The 21,750-nt window shown below is 55.1% G+C and overlaps 1 protein-coding gene across 2 annotated transcripts in view; it reads right to left on the reverse strand.

The window, feature by feature from the left end:
• Positions 1-1,857: 1,857 nt before the first annotated feature.
• Positions 1,858-21,750, reverse strand: part of LOC137335686 (PDZ and LIM domain protein 2-like) — a 24,159-nt gene continuing 4,266 nt past the window's right edge. The window contains exons 2-5 of one of the 2 annotated variants that reach the window (XM_068000979.1): positions 13,660-13,835; positions 7,285-7,430; positions 6,256-6,349; positions 1,858-2,176 (exon numbers count right to left, since the gene is read on the reverse strand). In XM_068000979.1, the coding sequence (XP_067857080.1) occupies positions 2,008-2,176; positions 6,256-6,349; positions 7,285-7,430; positions 13,660-13,835 (585 nt within the window). In that variant the 3' untranslated portion in view covers positions 1,858-2,007. Of the gene's footprint in view, positions 2,177-6,255; positions 6,350-7,284; positions 7,449-13,659; positions 13,836-21,750 lie in introns of both variants that reach the window. The other variant, XM_068000978.1, reaches the window with a different exon arrangement.

Below are 21,750 nucleotides of genomic sequence, written 5' to 3' on the forward strand. Positions count from 1 at the left end.
TCCCAGTATAACAGTCCCAGCAGGGGCCCGGTATAACAGTCCCAGCAGGGGCCCGGTATAACAGTCCCAGCAGGGGCCCGGTATAACAGTCCCAGCAGGGGCCCGGTATAACAGTCCCAGCAGGGGCCCGGTATAACAGTCCCAGCAGGGGCCCGGTATAACAGTCCCAGCAGGGGCCCGGTATAACAGTCCCAGCAGGGGCCCGGTATAACAGTCCCAGCAGGGGCCCGGTATAACAGTCCCAGCAGGGGCCCGGTATAACAGTCCCAGCAGGGGCCCGGTATAACAGTCCCAGCAGGGGCCCGGTATAACAGTCCCAGCAGGGGCCCGGTATAACAGTCCCAGCAGGGGCCCGGTATAACAGTCCCAGCAGGGGCCCGGTATAACAGTCCCAGCAGGGGCCCGGTATAACAGTCCCAGCAGGGGCCCGGTATAACAGTCCCAGCAGGGGCCCGGTATAACAGTCCCAGCAGGGGCCCGGTATAACAGTCCCAGCAGGGGCCCGGTATAACAGTCCCAGCAGGGGCCCGGTATAACAGTCCCAGCAGGGGCCCGGTATAACAGTCCCAGCAGGGGCCCGGTATAACAGTCCCAGCAGGGGCCCGGTATAACAGTCCCAGCAGGGGCCCGGTATAACAGTCCCAGCAGGGGCCCGGTATAACAGTCCCAGCAGGATAGAGTGGGAGGGACTACTGGCGACAATCAGGGTTTTGGGGTAATTTTCCCTCCCCCAGACCCAGGCTTTAAGCTGCGACCAGCACCCGAGCCCAAATCAGGGATTGAACTCAGGCCCTTCCTGGTTTTCAGGGCTCTGTGTCACACCAGGGAAGCCCATAACCGAGAGAACCAGTGGAGGCCGAGAGCTTTTCCCCATCAGATGCCCACTCCAAACTCCGGCCCCCTCCTGGTATCAGACTGCTCTGAAGGGGGGGCTCAAACCAACAGTGTTGGACTCTGACCCGCCATCTGAGATGTACTGGGAAGCCAATCACTCAGTTAGAAAGCCCACTACCACCACCTTCTCAGGGCAACTGGGACGGTGTCCGCCGTGGCTCAGCGGGTAGCACTCTCTCCTCTGAGTCAGAAGGTCGTGGGTTCAAGTCCCACTCCAGATACTTGAGCGCATAATCCAGGCCGACACTCCCAGTGCAGTACTGAGGGAGTGCTGCACTGTCGGAGGTGCCGTCTTTCAGGTGAGACGTTAAACAGAGGCCCCGTCTGCCCTCTCAGGTGGACGTAAAAGATCCCACGGCCACTACTGGAAGAAGAGCAGGGGGAGTTCTCCCCGGTGTCCTGGGCCAATATTTATCCCTCAACCATCACTAAAACAGATGATCTGGTCATTTATCACATTGCTGTTTGTGGGATCTTGCTGTGCGCAAATTGGCTGCTGCGTTTCCTACATCACAACAGTGGCTACACTTCAAAAGTACTTAAATCGACTGTAAAGCGCTTTGGGATGTCCCGAGGATGTGAAAGGCGCTATATAAATGCAAGATGTTTCCTTTTAATAAATGCCAGCGACACCCACATCCCGAAAATAAATAATAAATTTAACTAACAAGTCTTTTTGACAAGGCCCAATTCAGCCAACACCCAGGCCTCGGCATGTCGCAGGGCCGAGAATTCGGCCAACACCCAGGCAGGCCGAGAATTCGGCCAACACCCGGGCCTCGGCATGTCGCAGGGCCGAGAATTCGGCCAACACCCAGGCAGGCCGAGAATTCGGCCAACACCCGGGCCTCGGCATGTCGCAGGGCCGAGAATTCGGCCAACACCCAGGCAGGCCGAGAATTCGGCCAACACCCAGGCCTCGACCTGTCGCTAGGCCGCAAGATTATCGACTAATCCACAAACTGCCATCATTCCTTTATTAAATCATCTGATATTTTACAAGGGGGTTTTCTGTATTGTAGTTGGGGAGTCTCCAAGTTGCCAAAGTCAGGCTCGAAACTGCCCGAAAGGCCTCAGTCCCCCAGCGGTCGGGCAGGTAAACGGTCCCCGGTGTCACGAGCTGCCCTCGGCGGCTTGGAACCGCTCCTGTGCGTGCTTCTCGCAGTACATCTGGCCCCCGGCCCAGAAGTGGCCTCTCATGCCCAGGTTCAGGCCGCAGTCGGCGCAGGCATAACAGTCACGGTGCCGGTAGCAACCGTCCCAAATCTTCACCGCGTCCGCCCTGGGCCGGGAGAGACAAAAAACAGGAGCGTGAGGGGGCGTGAGCAGCTAATCCCCTCCCCTCGGTCGCGGGACGCCAGCCCGCGATGCAGGCTCAGACTCCACCCCAGTGAGCTGGATCGAGGGATTAGGGACAGGGTCTTTCCTCTGGTTGGGGAGTCAGTGAGGAGGGGTCATCGATTTCAAATTGTCCACAAGAGCGAGGAGAGAGGTGAGGAGAGATTTCTTTACTCAGAGGGTTGTTGGAGCACAGAATGGGGAGAGAGTGGGGCAGTGGGATTAGTTTAGGATTGATACAGGGCTATGGGGAGAGAGCGGGGCAGTGGGATTAGTTTAGGATTGATACAGGGCTATGGGGAGAGAGTGGGGCAGTGGGATTAGTTTGGGATTGATACAGGGCTATGGGGAGAGAGTGGGGCAGTGGGATTAGTTTGGGATTGAAACAGGGCTATGGGGAGAGAGAGGGGCAGTGGGATTAGTTTGGGATTGATACAGGGCTATGGGGAGAGAGTGGGGCAGTGGGATTAGTTTGGGATTGATACAGGGCTATGGGGAGAGAGAGGGGCAGTGGGATTAGTTTGGGATTGATACAGGGCTATGGGGAGAGAGTGGGGCAGTGGGATTAGTTTGGGATTGATACAGGGCTATGGGGAGAGAGTGGGGCAGTGGGATTAGTTTGGGATTGATGCAGGGCTATGGGGAGAGAGTGGGGCAGTGGGATTAGTTTGGGATTGATGCAGGGCTATGGGGAGAGAGTGGGGCAGTGGGATTAGTTTGGGATTGATACAGGGCTATGGGGAGAGAGCGGGGCAGTGGGATTAGTTTGGGATTGATACAGGGCTATGGGGAGAGAGCGGGGCAGTGGGATTAGTTTGGGATTGATACAGGGCTATGGGGAGAGAGTGGGGCAGTGGGATTAGTTTGGGATTGATACAGGGCTATGGGGAGAGAGTGGGGCAGTGGGATTAGTTTGGGATTGATACAGGGCTATGGGGAGAGAGCGGGGCAGTGGGATTAGTTTGGGATTGATACTGGGCTATGGGGAGAGAGCGGGGCAGTGGGATTAGTTTGGGATTGATACAGGGCTATGGGGAGAGAGTGGGGCAGTGGGATTAGTTTGGGATTGATACAGGGCTATGGGGAGAGAGTGGGGCAGTGGGATTAGTTTGGGATTGATACAGGGCTATGGGGAGAGAGTGGGGCAGTGGGATTAGTTTGGGATTGATACTGGGCTATGGGGAGAGAGCGGGGCAGTGGGATTAGTTTGGGATTGATACAGGGCTATGGGGAGAGAGTGGGGCAGTGGGATTAGTTTGGGATTGATACAGGGCTATGAGGAGAGAGTGGGGCAGTGGGATTAGTTTGGGATTGATACAGGGCTATGGGGAGAGAGTGGGGCAGTGGGATTAGTTTGGGATTGATACAGGGCTATGGGGAGAGAGTGGGGCAGTGGGATTAGTTTGGGATTGATACAGGGCTATGGGGAGAGAGTGGGGCAGTGGGATTAGTTTGGGATTGATACTGGGCTATGGGGAGAGAGCGGGGCAGTGGGATTAGTTTGGGATTGATACAGGGCTATGGGGAGAGAGTGGGGCAGTGGGATTAGTTTGGGATTGATACAGGGCTATGGGGAGAGAGCGGGGCAGTGGGATTAGTTTGGGATTGATACAGGGCTATGGGGAGAGAGTGGGGCAGTGGGATTAGTTTGGGATTGATACAGGGCGATGGGGAGAGAGTGGGGCAGTGGGATTAGTTTAGGATTGATACAGGGCTATGGTGAGAGAGCAGGGCAGTGGGATTAATTTAGGATTGATACAGGGCTATGGGGAGAGAGTGGGGCAGTGGGATTAGTTTGGGATTGATACAGGGCTATGGGGAGAGAGTGGGGCAGTGGGATTAGTTTGGGATTGATACAGGGCAATGGGGAGAGAGTGGGGCAGTGGGATTAGTTTGGGATTGATACAGGGCTATGGGGAGAGAGTGGGGCAGTGGGATTAGTTTGGGATTGATACAGGGCTATGGGGAGAGAGTGGGGCAGTGGGATTAGTTTGGGATTGATACAGGGTTATGGGGAGAGAGTGGGGCAGTGGGATTAGTTTGGGATTGATACAGGGTTATGGGGAGAGAGTGGGGCAGTGGGATTAGTTTGGGATTGATACAGGGCTATGGGGAGAGAGTGGGGCAGTGGGATTAGTTTGGGATTGATACAGGGCTATGGGGAGAGAGTGGGGCAGTGGGATTAGTTTGGGATTGATACAGGGCTATGGGGAGAGAGTGGGGCAGTGGGATTAGTTTGGGATTGATACAGGGCTATGGGGAGAGAGCGGGGCAGTGGGATTAGTTTAGGATTGATACAGGGCTATGGGGAGAGAGTGGGGCAGTGGGATTAGTTTGGGATTGATACAGGGCTATGGGGAGAGAGCGGGGCAGTGGGATTAGTTTGGGATTGATACAGGGCGATGGGGAGAGAGTGGGGCAGTGGGATTAGTTTGGGATTGATACAGGGCTATGGGGAGAGAGCGGGGCAGTGGGATTAGTTTGGGATTGATACAGGGCTATGGGGAGAGAGCGGGGCAGTGGGATTAGTTTAGGATTGATACAGGGCTATGGGGAGAGAGTGAGGCAGTGGGATTAGTTTGGGATTGATACAGGGCTATGGGGAGAGAGTGGGGCAGTGGGATTAGTTTGGGATTGATACAGGGCGATGGGGAGAGAGTGGGGCAGTGGGATTAGTTTGGGATTGATACAGGGCAATGGGGAGAGAGTGGGGCAGTGGGATTAGTTTGGGATTGATACAGGGCGATGGGGAGAGAGTGGGGCAGTGGGATTAGTTTGGGATTGATACAGGGTTATGGGGAGAGAGTGGGGCAGTGGGATTAGTTTGGGATTGATACAGGGCAATGGGGAGAGAGTGGGGCAGTGGGATTAGTTTGGGATTGATACAGGGCTATGGGGAGAGAGTGGGGCAGTGGGATTAGTTTGGGATTGATACAGGGCGATGGGGAGAGAGTGGGGCAGTGGGATTAGTTTTAGATTGATACAGGGCTATGAGGAGAGAGTGGGGCAGTGGGATTAGTTTGGGATTGATTCAGGGCTATGGGGAGAGAGCGGGGCCATGGGATTAGTTTGGGATTGATACAGGGCTATGGGGAGAGAGTGGGGCAGTGGGATTAGTTTGGGATTGATACTGGGCTATGGGGAGAGAGTGGGGCAGTGGGATTAGTTTGGGATTGATACTGGGCTATAGGGAGAGAGGGGCAGTGGGATTAGTTTGGGATTGATACAGGGCTATAGGGAGAGAGTGGGGCAGTGGGATTAGTTTAGGATTGATACAGGGCAATGGGGAGAGAGTGGGGCAGTGGGATTAGTTTGGGATTGATACAGGGCTATGGGGAGAGAGCAGGGCAGTGGGATTAGTTTGGGATTGATACAGGGCTATGGGGAGAGAGTGGGGCAGTGGGATTAGTTTGGGATTGATACAGGGCTATGGGGAGAGAGTGGGGCAGTGGGATTAGTTTGGGATTGATACAGGGCTATGGGGAGAGAGTGGGGCAGTGGGATTAGTTTGGGATTGATACAGGGCTATGGGGAGAGAGCGGGGCAGTGGGATTAGTTTGGGATTGATACAGGGCTATGGGGAGAGAGTGGGGCAGTGGGATTAGTTTGGGATTGATACAGGGCGATGGGGAGAGAGTGGGGCAGTGGGGAGATCTTGCTTTCTCACAGTGCTTCAAGTTAGCTCAGGATGCGTCTCGTGATAAAAGACAGGCCTCAATCTGGTTCCAGGACCCATTACCGACCCGCCCAGCCAACACCCACTCTCTCTCCATACACATCCTCCCAACACCTGGTCTGGTTATAAGAAAAAGGTGAGAATTCCCAACTAAATCCCAATGGGACAAACTCCTTCAAACCCCGGGTTAGCCCCCTTCCCGGGACTCCAACCACAACTCAACTCTCGGACTTTGACGTGGGATCGGCTGCCGGGCCCCTGGAAGGGTTAACCTCCGACCTGTGCCTCTCCCCCCACCCTCCTCTCCCCCCTCCCCCCCCCCCGGAACCCGGGCGACAGGGACTCACACGATGCTGGACCCACACCTCTCACACACGTAATACTTGGAAACCCTGGTGACTGGGGCCGAGGGAGAGAGTCCCGGAAACCGCACTGCTGCCCCTGGGAGAAAGGAAAGGAGAAAGTCAGGCTGGCCGGCCGGTCGGGCCCGCCCCTCCCCCCACCCCCCCCGACAGCCCCGCCCCCCCGACAGCCCCCCGCCCCTCTCCCCCAGTCCACATACATCCCTCACCGCTCCCCCGACAACCCCTCCCCCGGCTCCTCTCGCGACAGCCCCTCCCCCCCCGCCTTCCCACGCCCCCTCCCCTCCCTCCGCTCGCGACAGCCCCTCCCCTGCTTCCCCACGGCCCTTCCACCGCTTCCCCACGGCCCCTCCCTCCGCTCGCGGCAGCCCCTCCCCCGCTTCCCCACGGCCCCTCCCCCGCTTCCCCACGGCCCCTCCCTCCGCTCGCGGCAGCCCCTCCCCCGCTTCCCCACGGCCCCTCCCTCCGCTCGCGGCAGCCCCTCCCCCGCTTCCCCACGGCCCCTCCCTCCGCTCGCGGCAGCCCCTCCCCCGCTTCCCCACGGCCCCTCCCTCCGCTCGCGACAGCCCCTCCCCCGCTTCCCCACGGCCCCTCCCCCGCTTCCCCACGGCCCCTCCCTCCGCTCACGGCAGCCCCTCCCCCGCTTCCCCACGGCCCCTCCCTCCGCTAACGGCAGCCCCTCCCCCGCTTCCCCACGGCCCCTCCCTCCGCTCGCGGCAGCCCCTCCCCCGCTTCCCCACGGCCCCTCCCTCCGCTCGCGGCAGCCCCTCCCCCGCTTCGCCCGGTCCGCCCCTCCCCATAACCCTCACCGCTCTCCCACTGGCCCCCCACCCCCACCCTCCTCCTCCTCCTCCTCCTCCTCTTCACCATTGCCCCCGACTCCCTCTCTGCGTCCCTCCACCCTCACCCACGACAGTGTTTGCCTTCTCCCGCCGACATCCCCTCTCCCTCCACCGCGGTCTCCCCTCACCCATCCACGGGCCCCGCTCCCCAAGGCGGGTCTCCGAGCCTCACCTTCCTGGTCCGTCTCCAGCGCCTCCTGCAGTAGTCGGAAACGGGTGGATTGTCGGGGGGGCTCTCTCGATGCCCGGTTCTCCTGGATCATCTTGTACACCTCCGATTCCCTGTCCATTCGATTCTCGGGGAGCCCGTCAGAACCTCTGGGGGCACATGGAGAACTGGGGGGGTAAAATATACACGGGCGACTGAAGGAGGGAGGGGCAAAATATACACGGGCAACTGAAGGGAGGAGGGGCAAAATATACACGGGCGACTGAAGGGGGGAGGGGCAAAATATACACGGGCGACTGAAGGGAGGAGGGGCAAAATATACACGGGGTACTGAAGGGGGGAGGGGCAAAATATACACGGGCGACTGAAGGGGGGAGGGGCAAAATATACACGGGGGACTGAAGGGAGGAGGGGCAAAATATACACGGGCAACTGAAGGAGGGAGGGGCAAAATATACACGGGCAACTGAAGGGAGGAGGGGCAAAATATACACGGGCAACTGAAGGAGGGAGGGGCAAAATATACACGGGCAACTGAAGGGAGGAGGGGCAAAATATACACGGGCAACTGAAGGGGGGAGGGGCAAAATATACACGGGCGACTGAAGGGGGGAGGGGCAAAATATACACGGGCGACTGAAGGGGGGAGGGGCAAAATATACACGGGCTACTGAAGGGGGGAGGGGCAAAATATACACGGGCGACTGAAGGGGGGAGGGGCAAAATATACACGGGCAACTGAAGGAGGGAGGGGCAAAATATACACGGGCGACTGAAGGGGGGAGGGGCAAAATATACACGGGCGACTGAAGGGGGGAGGGGCAAAATATACACGGGCAACTGAAGGGGGGAGGGGCAAAATATACACGGGCAACTGAAGGGGGGAGGGGCAAAATATACACGGGCAACTGAAGGGAGGAGGGGCAAAATATACACGGGCAACTGAAGGGGGGAGGGGCAAAATATACACGGGCAACTGAAGGGAGGAGGGGCAAAATATACACGGGCAACTGAAGGGGGGAGGGGCAAAATATACACGGGCAACTGAAGGGAGGAGGGGCAAAATATACACGGGCAACTGAAGGGAGGAGGGGCAAAATATACACGGGCAACTGAAGGGAGGAGGGGCAAAATATACACGGGCGACTGAAGGGAGGAGGGGCAAAATATACACGGGCGACTGAAGGGAGGAGGGGTAAAATATACACGGGCGACTGAAGGGGGGAGGGGCAAGATATACACGGGCGACTGAAGGCAGGAGGGGCAAAATATACACGGGCAACTGAAGGGAGGAGGGGCAAAATATACACGGGCGACTGAAGGGGGGAGGGGCAAAATATACACGGGCGACTGAAGGGGGGAGGGGCAAAATATACACGGGCGACTGAAGGGGGGAGGGGCAAAATATACACGGGCGACTGAAGGGGGGAGGGGCAAAATATACACGGGCGACTGAAGGAGGGAGGGGCAAAATATACACGGGCAACTGAAGGGGGGAGGGGCAAAATATACACGGGCAACTGAAGGAGGGAGGGGCAAAATATACACGGGCAACTGAAGGGGGGAGGGGCAAAATATACACGGGCAACTGAAGGGGGGAGGGGCAAAATATACACGGGCGACTGAAGGGAGGAGGGGCAAAATATACACGGGCGACTGAAGGGGGAGGGGCAAAATGTACACGGGGAACTGAAGGGGGGAGGGGCAAAATATACACGGGCAACTGAAGGGGGGAGGGGCAAAATATACACGGGCAACTGAAGGGAGGAGGGGCAAAATATACACGGGCAACTGAAGGGAGGAGGGGCAAAATATACACGGGCAACTGAAGGGAGGAGGGGCAAAATATACACGGGCAACTGAAGGGAGGAGGGGCAAAATATACACGGGCAACTGAAGGGAGGAGGGCAAAATATATACGGGCGACTGAAGGGAGGAGGGGCAAAATATACACGGGCGACTGAAGGGAGGAGGGGTAAAATATACACGGGCGACTGAAGGCAGGAGGGGCAAAATATACACGGGCGACTGAAGGGAGGAGGGGCAAAATATACACGGGCGACTGAAGGGAGGAGGGGCAAAATATACACGGGCGACTGAAGGCAGGAGGGGCAAAATATACACGGGCGACTGAAGGGAGGAGGGGCAAAATATACACGGGCGACTGAAGGGGGGAGGGGCAAAATATACACGGGCGACTGAAGGGGGGAGGGGCAAAATATACACGGGCGACTGAAGGGGGGAGGGGTAAAATATACACGGGCGACTGAAGGGGGGAGGGGCAAAATATACACGGGCGACTGAAGGGGGGAGGGGCAAAATATACACGGGCGACTGAAGGAGGGAGGGGCAAAATATACACGGGGAACTGAAGGGGGGAGGGGCAAAATATACACGGGCAACTGAAGGAGGGAGGGGCAAAATATACACGGGCGACTGAAGGGGGAGGGGCAAAATATACACGGGCAACTGAAGGGGGGGGAAATATACACGGGCAACTGAAGGGGGAGGGGCAAAATATACACGGGCGACTGAAGGGGGAGGGGCAAAATATACACGGGCAACTGAAGGGGGGGGGAAGTATACACGGGCAACTGAAGGGGGGGGGGGCAAAATATACACGGGCGACTGAAGGGGGAGGGGCAAAATATACACGGGCAACTGAAGGGGGAGGGGCAAAATATACACGGGCGACTGAAGGGAGGAGGGGTAAAATATACACGGGCAACTGAAGGGGGAGGGGCAAAATATACACGGGCGACTGAAGGGGGGAGGGGCAAAATATACACGGGCAACTGAAGGGGGAGGGGCAAAATATACACGGGCGACTGAAGGGAGGAGGGGCAAAATATACACGGGCGACTGAAGGGGGGAGGGGCAAAATATACACGGGCAACTGAAGGGAGGAGGGGCAAGATATACACGGGCAACTGAAGGGGGGGGCAAGATATACACGGGCAACTGAAAGGGGGGGAAATATACACGGGCGACTGAAGGGGGGAGGGGTAAAATATACACGGGCAACTGAAGGGGGGGGCAAGATATACACGGGCAACTGAAGGGGGGGGAAATATACACGGGCGACTGAAGGGGGGAGGGGTAAAATATACACGGGCGACTGAAGGGGAGGGGCAAGATATACACGGGGAACTGAAGGGGGGAGGGGTAAAATATACACGGGCAACTGAAGGGGGGAGGGGCAAAATATACACGGGCAACTGAAGGGGGGGGGAGGGGCAAAATATACACGGGCAACTGAAGGGGGGAGGGGCAAAATATACACGGGCAACTGAAGGGGGGGGAGGGGCAAAATATACACGGGCAACTGAAGGGAGGAGGGGCAAGATATACACGGGCGACTGAAGGGGGGAGGGGCAAAATGTACACGGGCGACTGAAGGGGGGGGGGGGGGGGGGGGAGGGGCAAAATATACACGGGAACTGAAGCAGAGGTGCAAAATATACACGGGTCATACCCACACACATACCACAGAACCAGAAGTACAGGAACAACTCCCAGAGCCACAGGGGAGGGAGAAACAATTTTACAAAAATCCACAGGAGATGGCCCTTCAGTCTCGCTTGCATTCATATAGCCCTTTTAACGTCCCAAGGCGCTTCACAGGAGCGATTATCAAACAAAATTTGACACCGAGCCACATAAGGAGATATTAGGACAGGTGACCAAAAGCTTGGTCAAAGAGGTAGGTTTTAAGGAGCGTCTTAAAAGGAGGAGAGAGAGAGGCGGAGAGGTTTCGGGAGGGAATTCCAGAGCTTAGGGCCCAGGCGGCTGAAGGCACGGCCGCCAATGGTGGGGCGAAGAAAATCGGGGATGGGCAAGAGGCCAGAATTGGAGGAGCGCAGAGGTCGGCCAGCTCTGAGCAGTCTTCCTGGCCTGTCGTGCAGCCCAGGCCCGAGGGACCCACGCCAGCCTCTCTCTAACTCCACAGCTGGCGTTCGGCCTTCACACGACATGGCGTCCTGACTGGCACCCGGCCCGTTCCCGCTCTGAACCTGGTCACGGTATCTATGTCCCCGGGCTGTCGGCGACCGGGCCACGTCCTCCTCCTCCTCCGGACCAGACCAGCCGGCCTAGTGCGAGGGAGATCGCCTGCTTGAGAAAAGAGGCCAACTAGGCCCCTCCGTTCCCATGACGACCAGCTACCCCACCCCGATTGCCCGCGGGGGAATCCACCGGGCGCTGCCACAACTTACGGGCCCAAGCTGCTCGCGCGCCATCGCCTTGGGGAGAGGCGGGAAGGCCCGGTGCGGGTGCAAGGGGGAACAGGGAGGGGGCAGAGAGGTAATTCCACCTTCGAGGGTACGGGGTTACCCAAAGCCAAGGAGCCTCGAGAGTCTCCGGTGCAGAGAGGGCCCGGGGTGATCAAGTCAAACAGGCCCACAACAACGTGCCAGGTCAGGGAGACACGAGGGCAGGACACCGATCTCCCCCCGAGGCGGCCAGGTGCTGACCCCCCACCGCTCCCTCTGCCCGCGAGCAGAAACGAGCTCCGTATCCAAACTTAACACGACCCCGAGCGGTCGGAGAGGCTGCCAAGGCTGGAATCCCCCGGGTACACAGGTGGATCCTGCCCAGAGTGTTGGGGCCGCTTCAAGAGGCAGGCAGGCCGCCCAATGCCAGGGGGCCACGGCCCACTCTCACTGGGGGGGGGGGGGGTACAGCCTGGCAGAAGCCAGTCGCTGATCCGCAGGCCCCACCGCCTCCTGTTCGGTGCCTAATCCCTCAGAGACCACCCCCCCCCGCTTCAACCCTCTCTCTAGTGACTCTTGATTTCTGGGCTGGGGTCTCCAATCTTTCCTACGAGTTGAGGGGCCTGCAGTTGGATTGTAGGATCCTAGTCAGCCTGGGGGGGGGTCGGGGGGGGGAGCAGTGGAGTTTGGAGTCTCCATAGAAACTGGGGGGATGGGATCTGCCCCACAGCACTGCAGATACAGTGATGCGATTTGATGAGGTGCAAGAGATGCTGACATATTCCCTCAAACACTGTCCCATCAAACACTCCCAGGGCAGGTACAGCACGGGTTAGATACAGAGTAAAGCTCCCTCTACACTGTCCCATCAAACACTCCCAGGGCAGGTACAGCACGGGTTAGATACAGAGTAAAGCTCCCTCTACACTGTCCCATCAAACACTCCCAGGGCAGGTACAGCACGGGTTAGATACAGAGTAAAGCTCCCTCTACACTGTCCCGTCAAACACTCCCAGGGCAGGTACAGCACGGATTAGATACAGAGTAAAGCTCCCTCTACACTGTCCCATCAAACACTCCCAGGGCAGGTACAACACGGGTTAGATACAGAGTAAAGCTCCCTCTACACTGTCCCATCAAACACTCCCAGGGCAGGCACAGCACGGGTTAGATACAGAGTAAAGCTCCCTCTACACTGTCCCATCAAACACTCCCAGGGCAGGTACAGCACGGGTTAGATACAGAGTAAAGCTCCCTCTACACTGTCCCATCAAACACTCCCAAGGCAGGTACAACACGGGTTAGATACAGAGTAAAGCTCCCTCTACACTGTCCCATCAAACACTCCCAGGGCAGGTACAGCACGGGTTAGATACAGAGTAAAGCTCCCTCTACACTGTCCCATCAAACACTCCCAGGGCAGGTACAGCACGGGTTAGATACAGAGTAAAACTCCCTCTACACTGTCCCATCAAACACTCCCAGGGCAGGTACAGCACGGGTTAGGTACAGAGTGAAGCTCCCTCCACACTGTCCCATCAAACACTCCCAGGGCAGGTACAGCACGGATTAGATACAGAGTAAAGCTCCCTCCACACTGTCCCAGGGGTAAATTTATTCCCACAAACTCCCTCCTGGGCGTCTCATCGACATTGGGGAGTGCAGTTGGAAAGTTATCAGCAGTGGTCCAGTGGGCAGCACTCTCACCTCCGAGTCAGAAGGTCGTGGGTTCGAGTCCCACTCCAGAGACTCGAGCACATAATCTCGGCCGACACTCCCAGCACTGAGGGAGTGCTGCACTGTCGGAGGTTTCCGTCTTTCGGATGAGACGTTAAACCGAGGCCCCCGTCTGCCCTCTCGGGTGGATGTAAAAGATCCCACGGCCGCTATTGCGAAGAAGAGCAGGGGGGAGTTCACCCCCGGTGTCCCTGCGGCCAATATTTATCCCTCAACCAACATCACCAAAAAAAAAACAGATGATGTGGGCATTATCTCATTGCTGTTTGTTGGATCTTGCTGTGCGCAAATTGGCTGCCGCATTACCTACACTTCAAGAAGTACTTGATTGGCTGTCAGCGCTTTGGGACGTCACGACAGGCGCTATACAAATGCAAGTTTGTCCTTTCTTGCACACGCACTGCGAGGGCCTAAACGCACTCCCACTTACCGTCTGCCCAGTGCAGCAGAGCTGGGAGAGACCCAGCCATCAGTGTGGGCCCCCGTCGCCCGGGGGCTGGGAGTGGAGAAGGGGCTGGAGTCTGCTGAGTGGACCGCCCTGGTGGCGGGGTGGGTGGTGTAGATGGGAGAGAGGCTCCTGCGGCCTGCGGTCCTCGTCTGGAGCCCCTGAGAAACAAGCAAATAAGAGTCAGAGAGGGGCACGTCCAACCACCTCCTGAACCCCGAGTCAGAGAGGGGCATGTCCAACCACAGACTGAACCCCGAGTCAGAGAGGGGCTCGTCCAACCACAGACTGAACCCCGAGTCAGAGAGGGGCTCGTCCAACCACCTCCTGAACCCCGAGTCAGAGAGGGGCACGTCCAACCACATACTGAACCCCGAGTCAGAGAGGGGCACGTCCAACCACATACTGAACCCCGAGTCAGAGAGGGGCACGTCCAACCACATACTGAACCCCGAGTCAGAGAGGGGCTCGTCCAACCACCTCCTGAACCCCGAGTCAGAGAGGGGCACGTCCAACCACATACTGAACCCCGAGTCAGAGAGGGGCACGTCCAACCACATACTGAACCCCGAGTCAGAGAGGGGCACGTCCAACCACAGACTGAACCCCGAGTCAGAGAGGGGCACGTCCAACCACAGACTGAACCCCGAGTCAGAGAGGGGCACGTCCAACCACAGACTGAACCCCGAGTCAGAGAGGGGCACGTCCAACCACATACTGAACCCCGAGTCAGAGAGGGGCACGTCCAATCACATACTGAACCCCAAGTCAGAGAGGGGCACGTCCAACCACATACTGAACCCCGAGTCAGAGAGGGGCACGTCCAACCACAGACTGAACCCCGAGTCAGAGAGGGGCACGTCCAACCACATACTGAACCCCGAGTCAGAGAGGGGCACGTCCAATCACATACTGAACCCCGAGTCAGAGAGGGGCACGTCCAACCACATACTGAACCCCGAGTCAGAGAGGGGCACGTCCAACCACAGACTGAACCCCGAGTCAGAGAGGGGCACGTCCAACCACAGACTGAACCCCGAGTCAGAGAGGGGCACGTCCAACCACCTCCTGAACCCCGAGTCAGAGAGGGGCACGTCCAACCACATACTGAACCCCGAGTCAGAGAGGGGCACGTCCAACCACCTCCTGAACCCCGAGTCAGAGAGGGGCACGTCCAATCACATACTGAACCCCGAGTCAGAGAGGGGCACGTCCAACCACAGACTGAACCCCGAGTCAGAGAGGGGCACGTCCAACCACATACTGAACCCCGAGTCAGAGAGGGGCACGTCCAACCACAGACTGAACCCCGAGTCAGAGAGGGGCACGTCTAACCACCTACTGAACCCCGAGTCAGAGAGGGGCACGTCCAACCACCTCCTGAACCCCGAGTCAGAGAGGGGCACGTCCAACCACCTCCTGAACCCCGAGTCAGAGAGGGGCACGTCCAACCACCTCCTGAACCCCGAGTCAGAGAGGGGCACGTCCAACCACCTCCTGAACCCCGAGTCAGAGAGGGGCACGTCCAACCACCTCCTGAACCCCGAGTCAGAGAGGGGCATATCCAACCACATACTGAACCCCGAGTCAGAGAGGGGCACGTCCAACCACCTCCTGAACCCCGAGTCAGAGAGGGGCATATCCAACCACATACTGAACCCCGCACAAAGAGAGAGAGAGGAGAGAGAGAGAGAGAGACATACAGACAGACAAACAGACAGAGAGGAGAGAGAGAGAGGAGAGAGAGAGAGAGAGACACAGACAAACAGACAGAGAGGAGAGAGAGAGAGGAGAGAGAGAGAGAGACACAGACAAACAGACAGAGAGGAGAGAGAGAGAGGAGAGAGAGAGAGAGAGACACAGACAAACAGACAGAGGAGAGAGAGAGAGAGAGAGAGAGAGACACAGACAAACAGAGAGGAGAGAGAGAGAGACACAGACAAACAGAGAGGAGAGAGAGAGAGAGAGAGACACAGACAAACAGAGAGGAGAGAGAGAGAGACACAGACAAACAGAGAGGAGAGAGAGAGAGAGAGAGACACTGACAAACAGAGAGGAGAGGAGAGAGAGAGACACACAGACAAACAGAGAGGAGAGAGAGAGACACACAGACAAACAGAGAGGAGAGAGAGAGAGAGAGACACACACACAGACAAACAGAGATAGAGAGAGAGAGAGACACACACAGACAAACAGAGAGGAGAGAGAGAGAGAGACACAGACAAACAGAGATAAGAGAGAGAGAGAGAGACACAGACAAACAGAGAGGAGAGAGAGAGAGAGACACAGACAAACAGAGAGGAGAGAGAGAGACACAGACAAACAGAGAGGAGAGAGAGAGACACACAGACAAACAGAGAGGAGAGAGAGAGAGAGAGACACAGACAAACAGAGAGGAGAGAGAGAGAGAGAGACACAGACAAACAGAGAGGAGAGAGAGAGAGAGAGACACACACAGACAAACAGAGAGGAGAGAGAGACACACACAGACAAACAGAGAGGAGAGAGAGAGAGAGAGACACACACACAGACAAACAGAGATAGAGAGAGAGAGAGACACACAGACAAACAGAGAGGAGAGAGAGAGAGAGAGACACAGACAAACAGAGAGGAGAGAGAGAGAGAGAGACACAGACAAACAGAGAGGAGAGAGAGAGAGAGAGACACAGACAAACAGAGAGGAGAGAGAGAGAGAGAGACACAGACAAACAGAGAGGAGAGAGAGAGAGAGAGACACAGACAAACAGAGAGGAGAGAGAGAGAGAGAGACACAGACAAACAGAGAGGAGAGAGAGAGACACACAGACAAACAGAGAGGAGAGAGAGAGAGAGAGACACACACACAGACAAACAGAGATAGAGAGAGAGAGACACAGACAAACAGAGAGGAGAGAGAGAGAGACACAGACAAACAGAGAGGAGAGAGAGAGACACACAGACAAACAGAGAGGAGAGAGAGAGACACACAGACAAACAGAGAGGAGAGAGAGAGAGAGAGACACACACACAGACAAACAGAGATAGAGAGAGAGAGACACAGACAAACAGAGAGGAGAGAGAGAGAGAGAGACACACACAGACAAACAGAGAGGAGAGAGAGAGAGAGAGACACAGACAAACAGAGATAAGAGAGAGAGAGAGAGAGAGACACAGACAAACAGACAGGAGAGAGAGAGAGAGAGAGAGACACAGACAAACAGAGAGGAGAGAGAGAGAGAGACACAGACAAACAGAGAGGAGAGAGAGAGAGACACAGACAAACAGAGAGGAGAGAGAGAGACACACAGACAAACAGAGAGGAGAGAGAGAGAGACACACACACAGACAAACAGAGATAGAGAGAGAGACACAGACAAACAGAGAGGAGAGAGAGAGAGAGAGAGAGACACACAGACAAACAGAGAGGAGAGAGAGAGAGAGAGAGACACACAGACAAACAGAGAGGAGAGAGAGAGAGAGAGACACAGACAAACAGAGAGGAGAGAGAGAGAGAGACACAGACAAACAGAGAGGAGAGAGAGAGAGAGAGACACAGACAAACAGAGAGGAGAGAGAGAGAGAGAGACACACACACAGACAAACAGAGATAGAGAGAGAGAGACACAGACAAACAGAGAGGAGAGAGAGAGAGACACAGACAAACAGAGAGGAGAGAGAGAGAGAGACACACTCACACAGACAAACAGAGATAGAGAGAGAGAGACACAGACAGACAGAGAGGAGAGAGAGAGAGACACACACAGACAAACAGAGAGGAGAGAGAGAGAGAGACAGACAGACAGACAGACAGAGAGGAGAGGAGAGAGAGAGAGAGACAGACAAACAGACAGGAGAGAGAGAGAGACACACACAGACAAACAGACAGAGAGGAGAGGAGAGAGAGAGAGACAAACAGACAGAGGAGAGAGAGAGAGAGACACAGACAAACAGACAGAGGAGAGAGAGAGAGAGACACACAGACAAACAGAGAGGAGAGAGAGAGAGAGACACACACACAGACAAACAGAGAGGAGATAGAGAGAGAGAGACACAGACAAACAGAGAAGAGAGAGAGAGAGACACACAGACAGACAGAGAGGAGAGAGAGAGAGAGAGACACACACACACACAGAGAGGAGAGAGAGAGAGAGACACACAGACAGACAAACAGACAGGAGAGAGAGAGAGACACACACAGACAAACAGACAGAGAGGAGAGAGAGAGAGAGAGAGAGACACAGACAAACAGACAGAGAGGAGAGAGAGAGAGAGACACAGACAAACAGACAGAGGAGAGACAGAGAGACAGAGAGGAGAGAGAGGCACAGACAAACAGAGAGGAGAGAGAGAGACACACAGACAAACAGAGAGGAGAGAGAGAGAGAGAGACACACACACAGACAAACAGAGATAGAGAGAGAGAGACACAGACAGACAGAGAGGAGAGAGAGAGAGACACACACAGACAAACAGAGAGGAGAGAGAGAGAGAGACACAGACAGACAAACAGACAGGAGAGAGAGAGAGGCACACACACAAACAGAGAGGAGAGAGAGAGAGAGACACACACACAGACAAACAGACAGAGGAGAGGAGAGAGAGAGAGAGACAGACAAACAGACAGGAGAGAGAGAGAGAGACACACACAGACAAACAGACAGGAGAGAGAGAGAGACACACAGACAAACAGACAGAGAGGAGAAAGAGAGAGACACACAGACAAACAGAGAGGAGAGAGAGAGAGAGAGACACAGACAAACAGAGAGGAGAGAGAGACAGACAAACAGAGAAGAGAGAGAGAGAGACACACAGACAGACAGAGAGGAGAGAGAGAGAGAGAGAGAGACACACAGACAAACAGACAGGAGAGAGAGAGACACACACACAGACAAACAGACAGAGAGGAGAGAGAGAGAGAGACACACAGACAAACAGACAGAGAGGAGAGAGAGAGAGACACAGACAAACAGACAGAGAGGAGAGAGAGAGAGACACAGACAAACAGACAGAGAGGAGAGAGAGAGGAGAGAGAGAGAGACAAACAGACAGAGAGGAGAGAGAGAGAGAGAGAGACAGACAAACAGAGAGGAGAGAGAGAGAGAGACACAGACAAACAGAGAGGAGAGAGAGAGACACAGACAAACAGAGAGGAGAGAGAGAGACACACAGACAAACAGAGAGGAGAGAGAGAGAGAGAGACACAGACAAACAGAGAGGAGAGAGAGAGAGAGAGACACAGACAAACAGAGAGGAGAGAGAGAGAGAGAGACACACACAGACAAACAGAGAGGAGAGAGAGAGACACACAGACAAACAGAGAGGAGAGAGAGAGAGAGAGACACACACACAGACAAACAGAGATAGAGAGAGAGAGAGACACACAGACAAACAGAGAGGAGAGAGAGAGAGAGAGACACAGACAAACAGAGAGGAGAGAGAGAGAGAGAGACACAGACAAACAGAGAGGAGAGAGAGAGAGAGAGACACAGACAAACAGAGAGGAGAGAGAGAGAGAGAGACACAGACAAACAGAGAGGAGAGAGAGAGAGAGAGACACAGACAAACAGAGAGGAGAGAGAGAGACACACAGACAAACAGAGAGGAGAGAGAGAGAGAGAGACACACACACAGACAAACAGAGATAGAGAGAGAGAGACACAGACAAACAGAGAGGAGAGAGAGAGAGACACAGACAAACAGAGAGGAGAGAGAGAGACACACAGACAAACAGAGAGGAGAGAGAGAGACACACAGACAAACAGAGAGGAGAGAGAGAGAGAGAGACACACACACAGACAAACAGAGATAGAGAGAGAGAGACACAGACAAACAGAGAGGAGAGAGAGAGAGAGAGACACACACAGACAAACAGAGAGGAGAGAGAGAGAGAGAGACACAGACAAACAGAGATAAGAGAGAGAGAGAGAGAGAGACACAGACAAACAGACAGGAGAGAGAGAGAGAGAGAGAGACACAGACAAACAGAGAGGAGAGAGAGAGAGAGACACAGACAAACAGAGAGGAGAGAGAGAGAGACACAGACAAACAGAGAGGAGAGAGAGAGACACACAGACAAACAGAGAGGAGAGAGAGAGAGACACACACACAGACAAACAGAGATAGAGAGAGAGACACAGACAAACAGAGAGGAGAGAGAGAGAGAGAGAGAGACACACAGACAAACAGAGAGGAGAGAGAGAGAGAGAGAGACACACAGACAAACAGAGAGGAGAGAGAGAGAGAGAGACACAGACAAACAGAGAGGAGAGAGAGAGAGAGACACAGACAAACAGAGAGGAGAGAGAGAGAGAGAGACACAGACAAACAGAGAGGAGAGAGAGAGAGAGAGACACACACACAGACAAACAGAGATAGAGAGAGAGAGACACAGACAAACAGAGAGGAGAGAGAGAGAGACACAGACAAACAGAGAGGAGAGAGAGAGAGAGACACACACACACAGACAAACAGAGATAGAGAGAGAGAGACACAGACAGACAGAGAGGAGAGAGAGAGAGACACACACAGACAAACAGAGAGGAGAGAGAGAGAGAGAGACAGACAGACAGACAGAGAGGAGAGGAGAGAGAGAGAGAGACAGACAAACAGACAGGAGAGAGAGAGAGACACACACAGACAAACAGACAGAGAGGAGAGGAGAGAGAGAGAGACAAACAGACAGAGGAGAGAGAGAGAGAGACACAGACAAACAGACAGAGGAGAGAGAGAGAGAGACACACAGACAAACAGAGAGGAGAGAGAGAGAGAGACACACACACAGACAAACAGAGAGGAGATAGAGAGAGAGAGACACAGACAAACAGAGAAGAGAGAGAGAGAGACACACAGACAGACAGAGAGGAGAGAGAGAGAGAGAGACACACACACACACAGAGAGGAGAGAGAGAGAGAGACACACAGACAGACAAACAGACAGGAGAGAGAGAGAGACACACACAGACAAACAGACAGAGAGGAGAGAGAGAGAGAGAGAGACACAGACAAACAGACAGAGAGGAGAGAGAGAGAGAGAGAGAGACACAGACAAACAGACAGAGAGGAGAGAGAGAGAGAGACACAGACAAACAGACAGAGGAGAGACAGAGAGACAGAGAGGAGAGAGAGGCACAGACAAACAGAGAGGAGAGAGAGAGACACACAGACAAACAGAGAGGAGAGAGAGAGAGAGAGACACACACACAGACAAACAGAGATAGAGAGAGAGAGACACAGACAGACAGAGAGGAGAGAGAGAGAGACACACACAGACAAACAGAGAGGAGAGAGAGAGAGAGACACACACACAGACAAACAGAGAGGAGATAGAGAGAGAGAGACACAGACAAACAGAGAAGAGAGAGAGAGAGACACACAGACAGACAGAGAGGAGAGAGAGAGAGAGAGACACACACACACACAGAGAGGAGAGAGAGAGAGAGACACACAGACAGACAAACAGACAGGAGAGAGAGAGAGACACACACAGACAAACAGACAGAGAGGAGAGAGAGAGAGAGAGAGACACAGACAAACAGACAGAGAGGAGAGAGAGAGAGAGAGAGAGACACAGACAAACAGACAGAGAGGAGAGAGAGAGAGAGACACAGACAAACAGACAGAGGAGAGACAGAGAGACAGAGAGGAGAGAGAGGCACAGACAAACAGAGAGGAGAGAGAGAGACACACAGACAAACAGAGAGGAGAGAGAGAGAGAGAGACACACACACAGACAAACAGAGATAGAGAGAGAGAGACACAGACAGACAGAGAGGAGAGAGAGAGAGACACACACAGACAAACAGAGAGGAGAGAGAGAGAGAGACACAGACAGACAAACAGACAGGAGAGAGAGAGAGGCACACACACAAACAGAGAGGAGAGAGAGAGAGAGACACACACACAGACAAACAGACAGAGGAGAGGAGAGAGAGAGAGAGACAGACAAACAGACAGGAGAGAGAGAGAGAGACACACACAGACAAACAGACAGGAGAGAGAGAGAGACACACAGACAAACAGACAGAGAGGAGAAAGAGAGAGACACACAGACAAACAGAGAGGAGAGAGAGAGAGAGAGACACAGACAAACAGAGAGGA

The sequence above is a fragment of the Heptranchias perlo genome, chromosome 20, assembly GCF_035084215.1.
Source record: "Heptranchias perlo isolate sHepPer1 chromosome 20, sHepPer1.hap1, whole genome shotgun sequence".
Taxonomy (NCBI): domain Eukaryota; kingdom Metazoa; phylum Chordata; class Chondrichthyes; order Hexanchiformes; family Hexanchidae; genus Heptranchias; species Heptranchias perlo.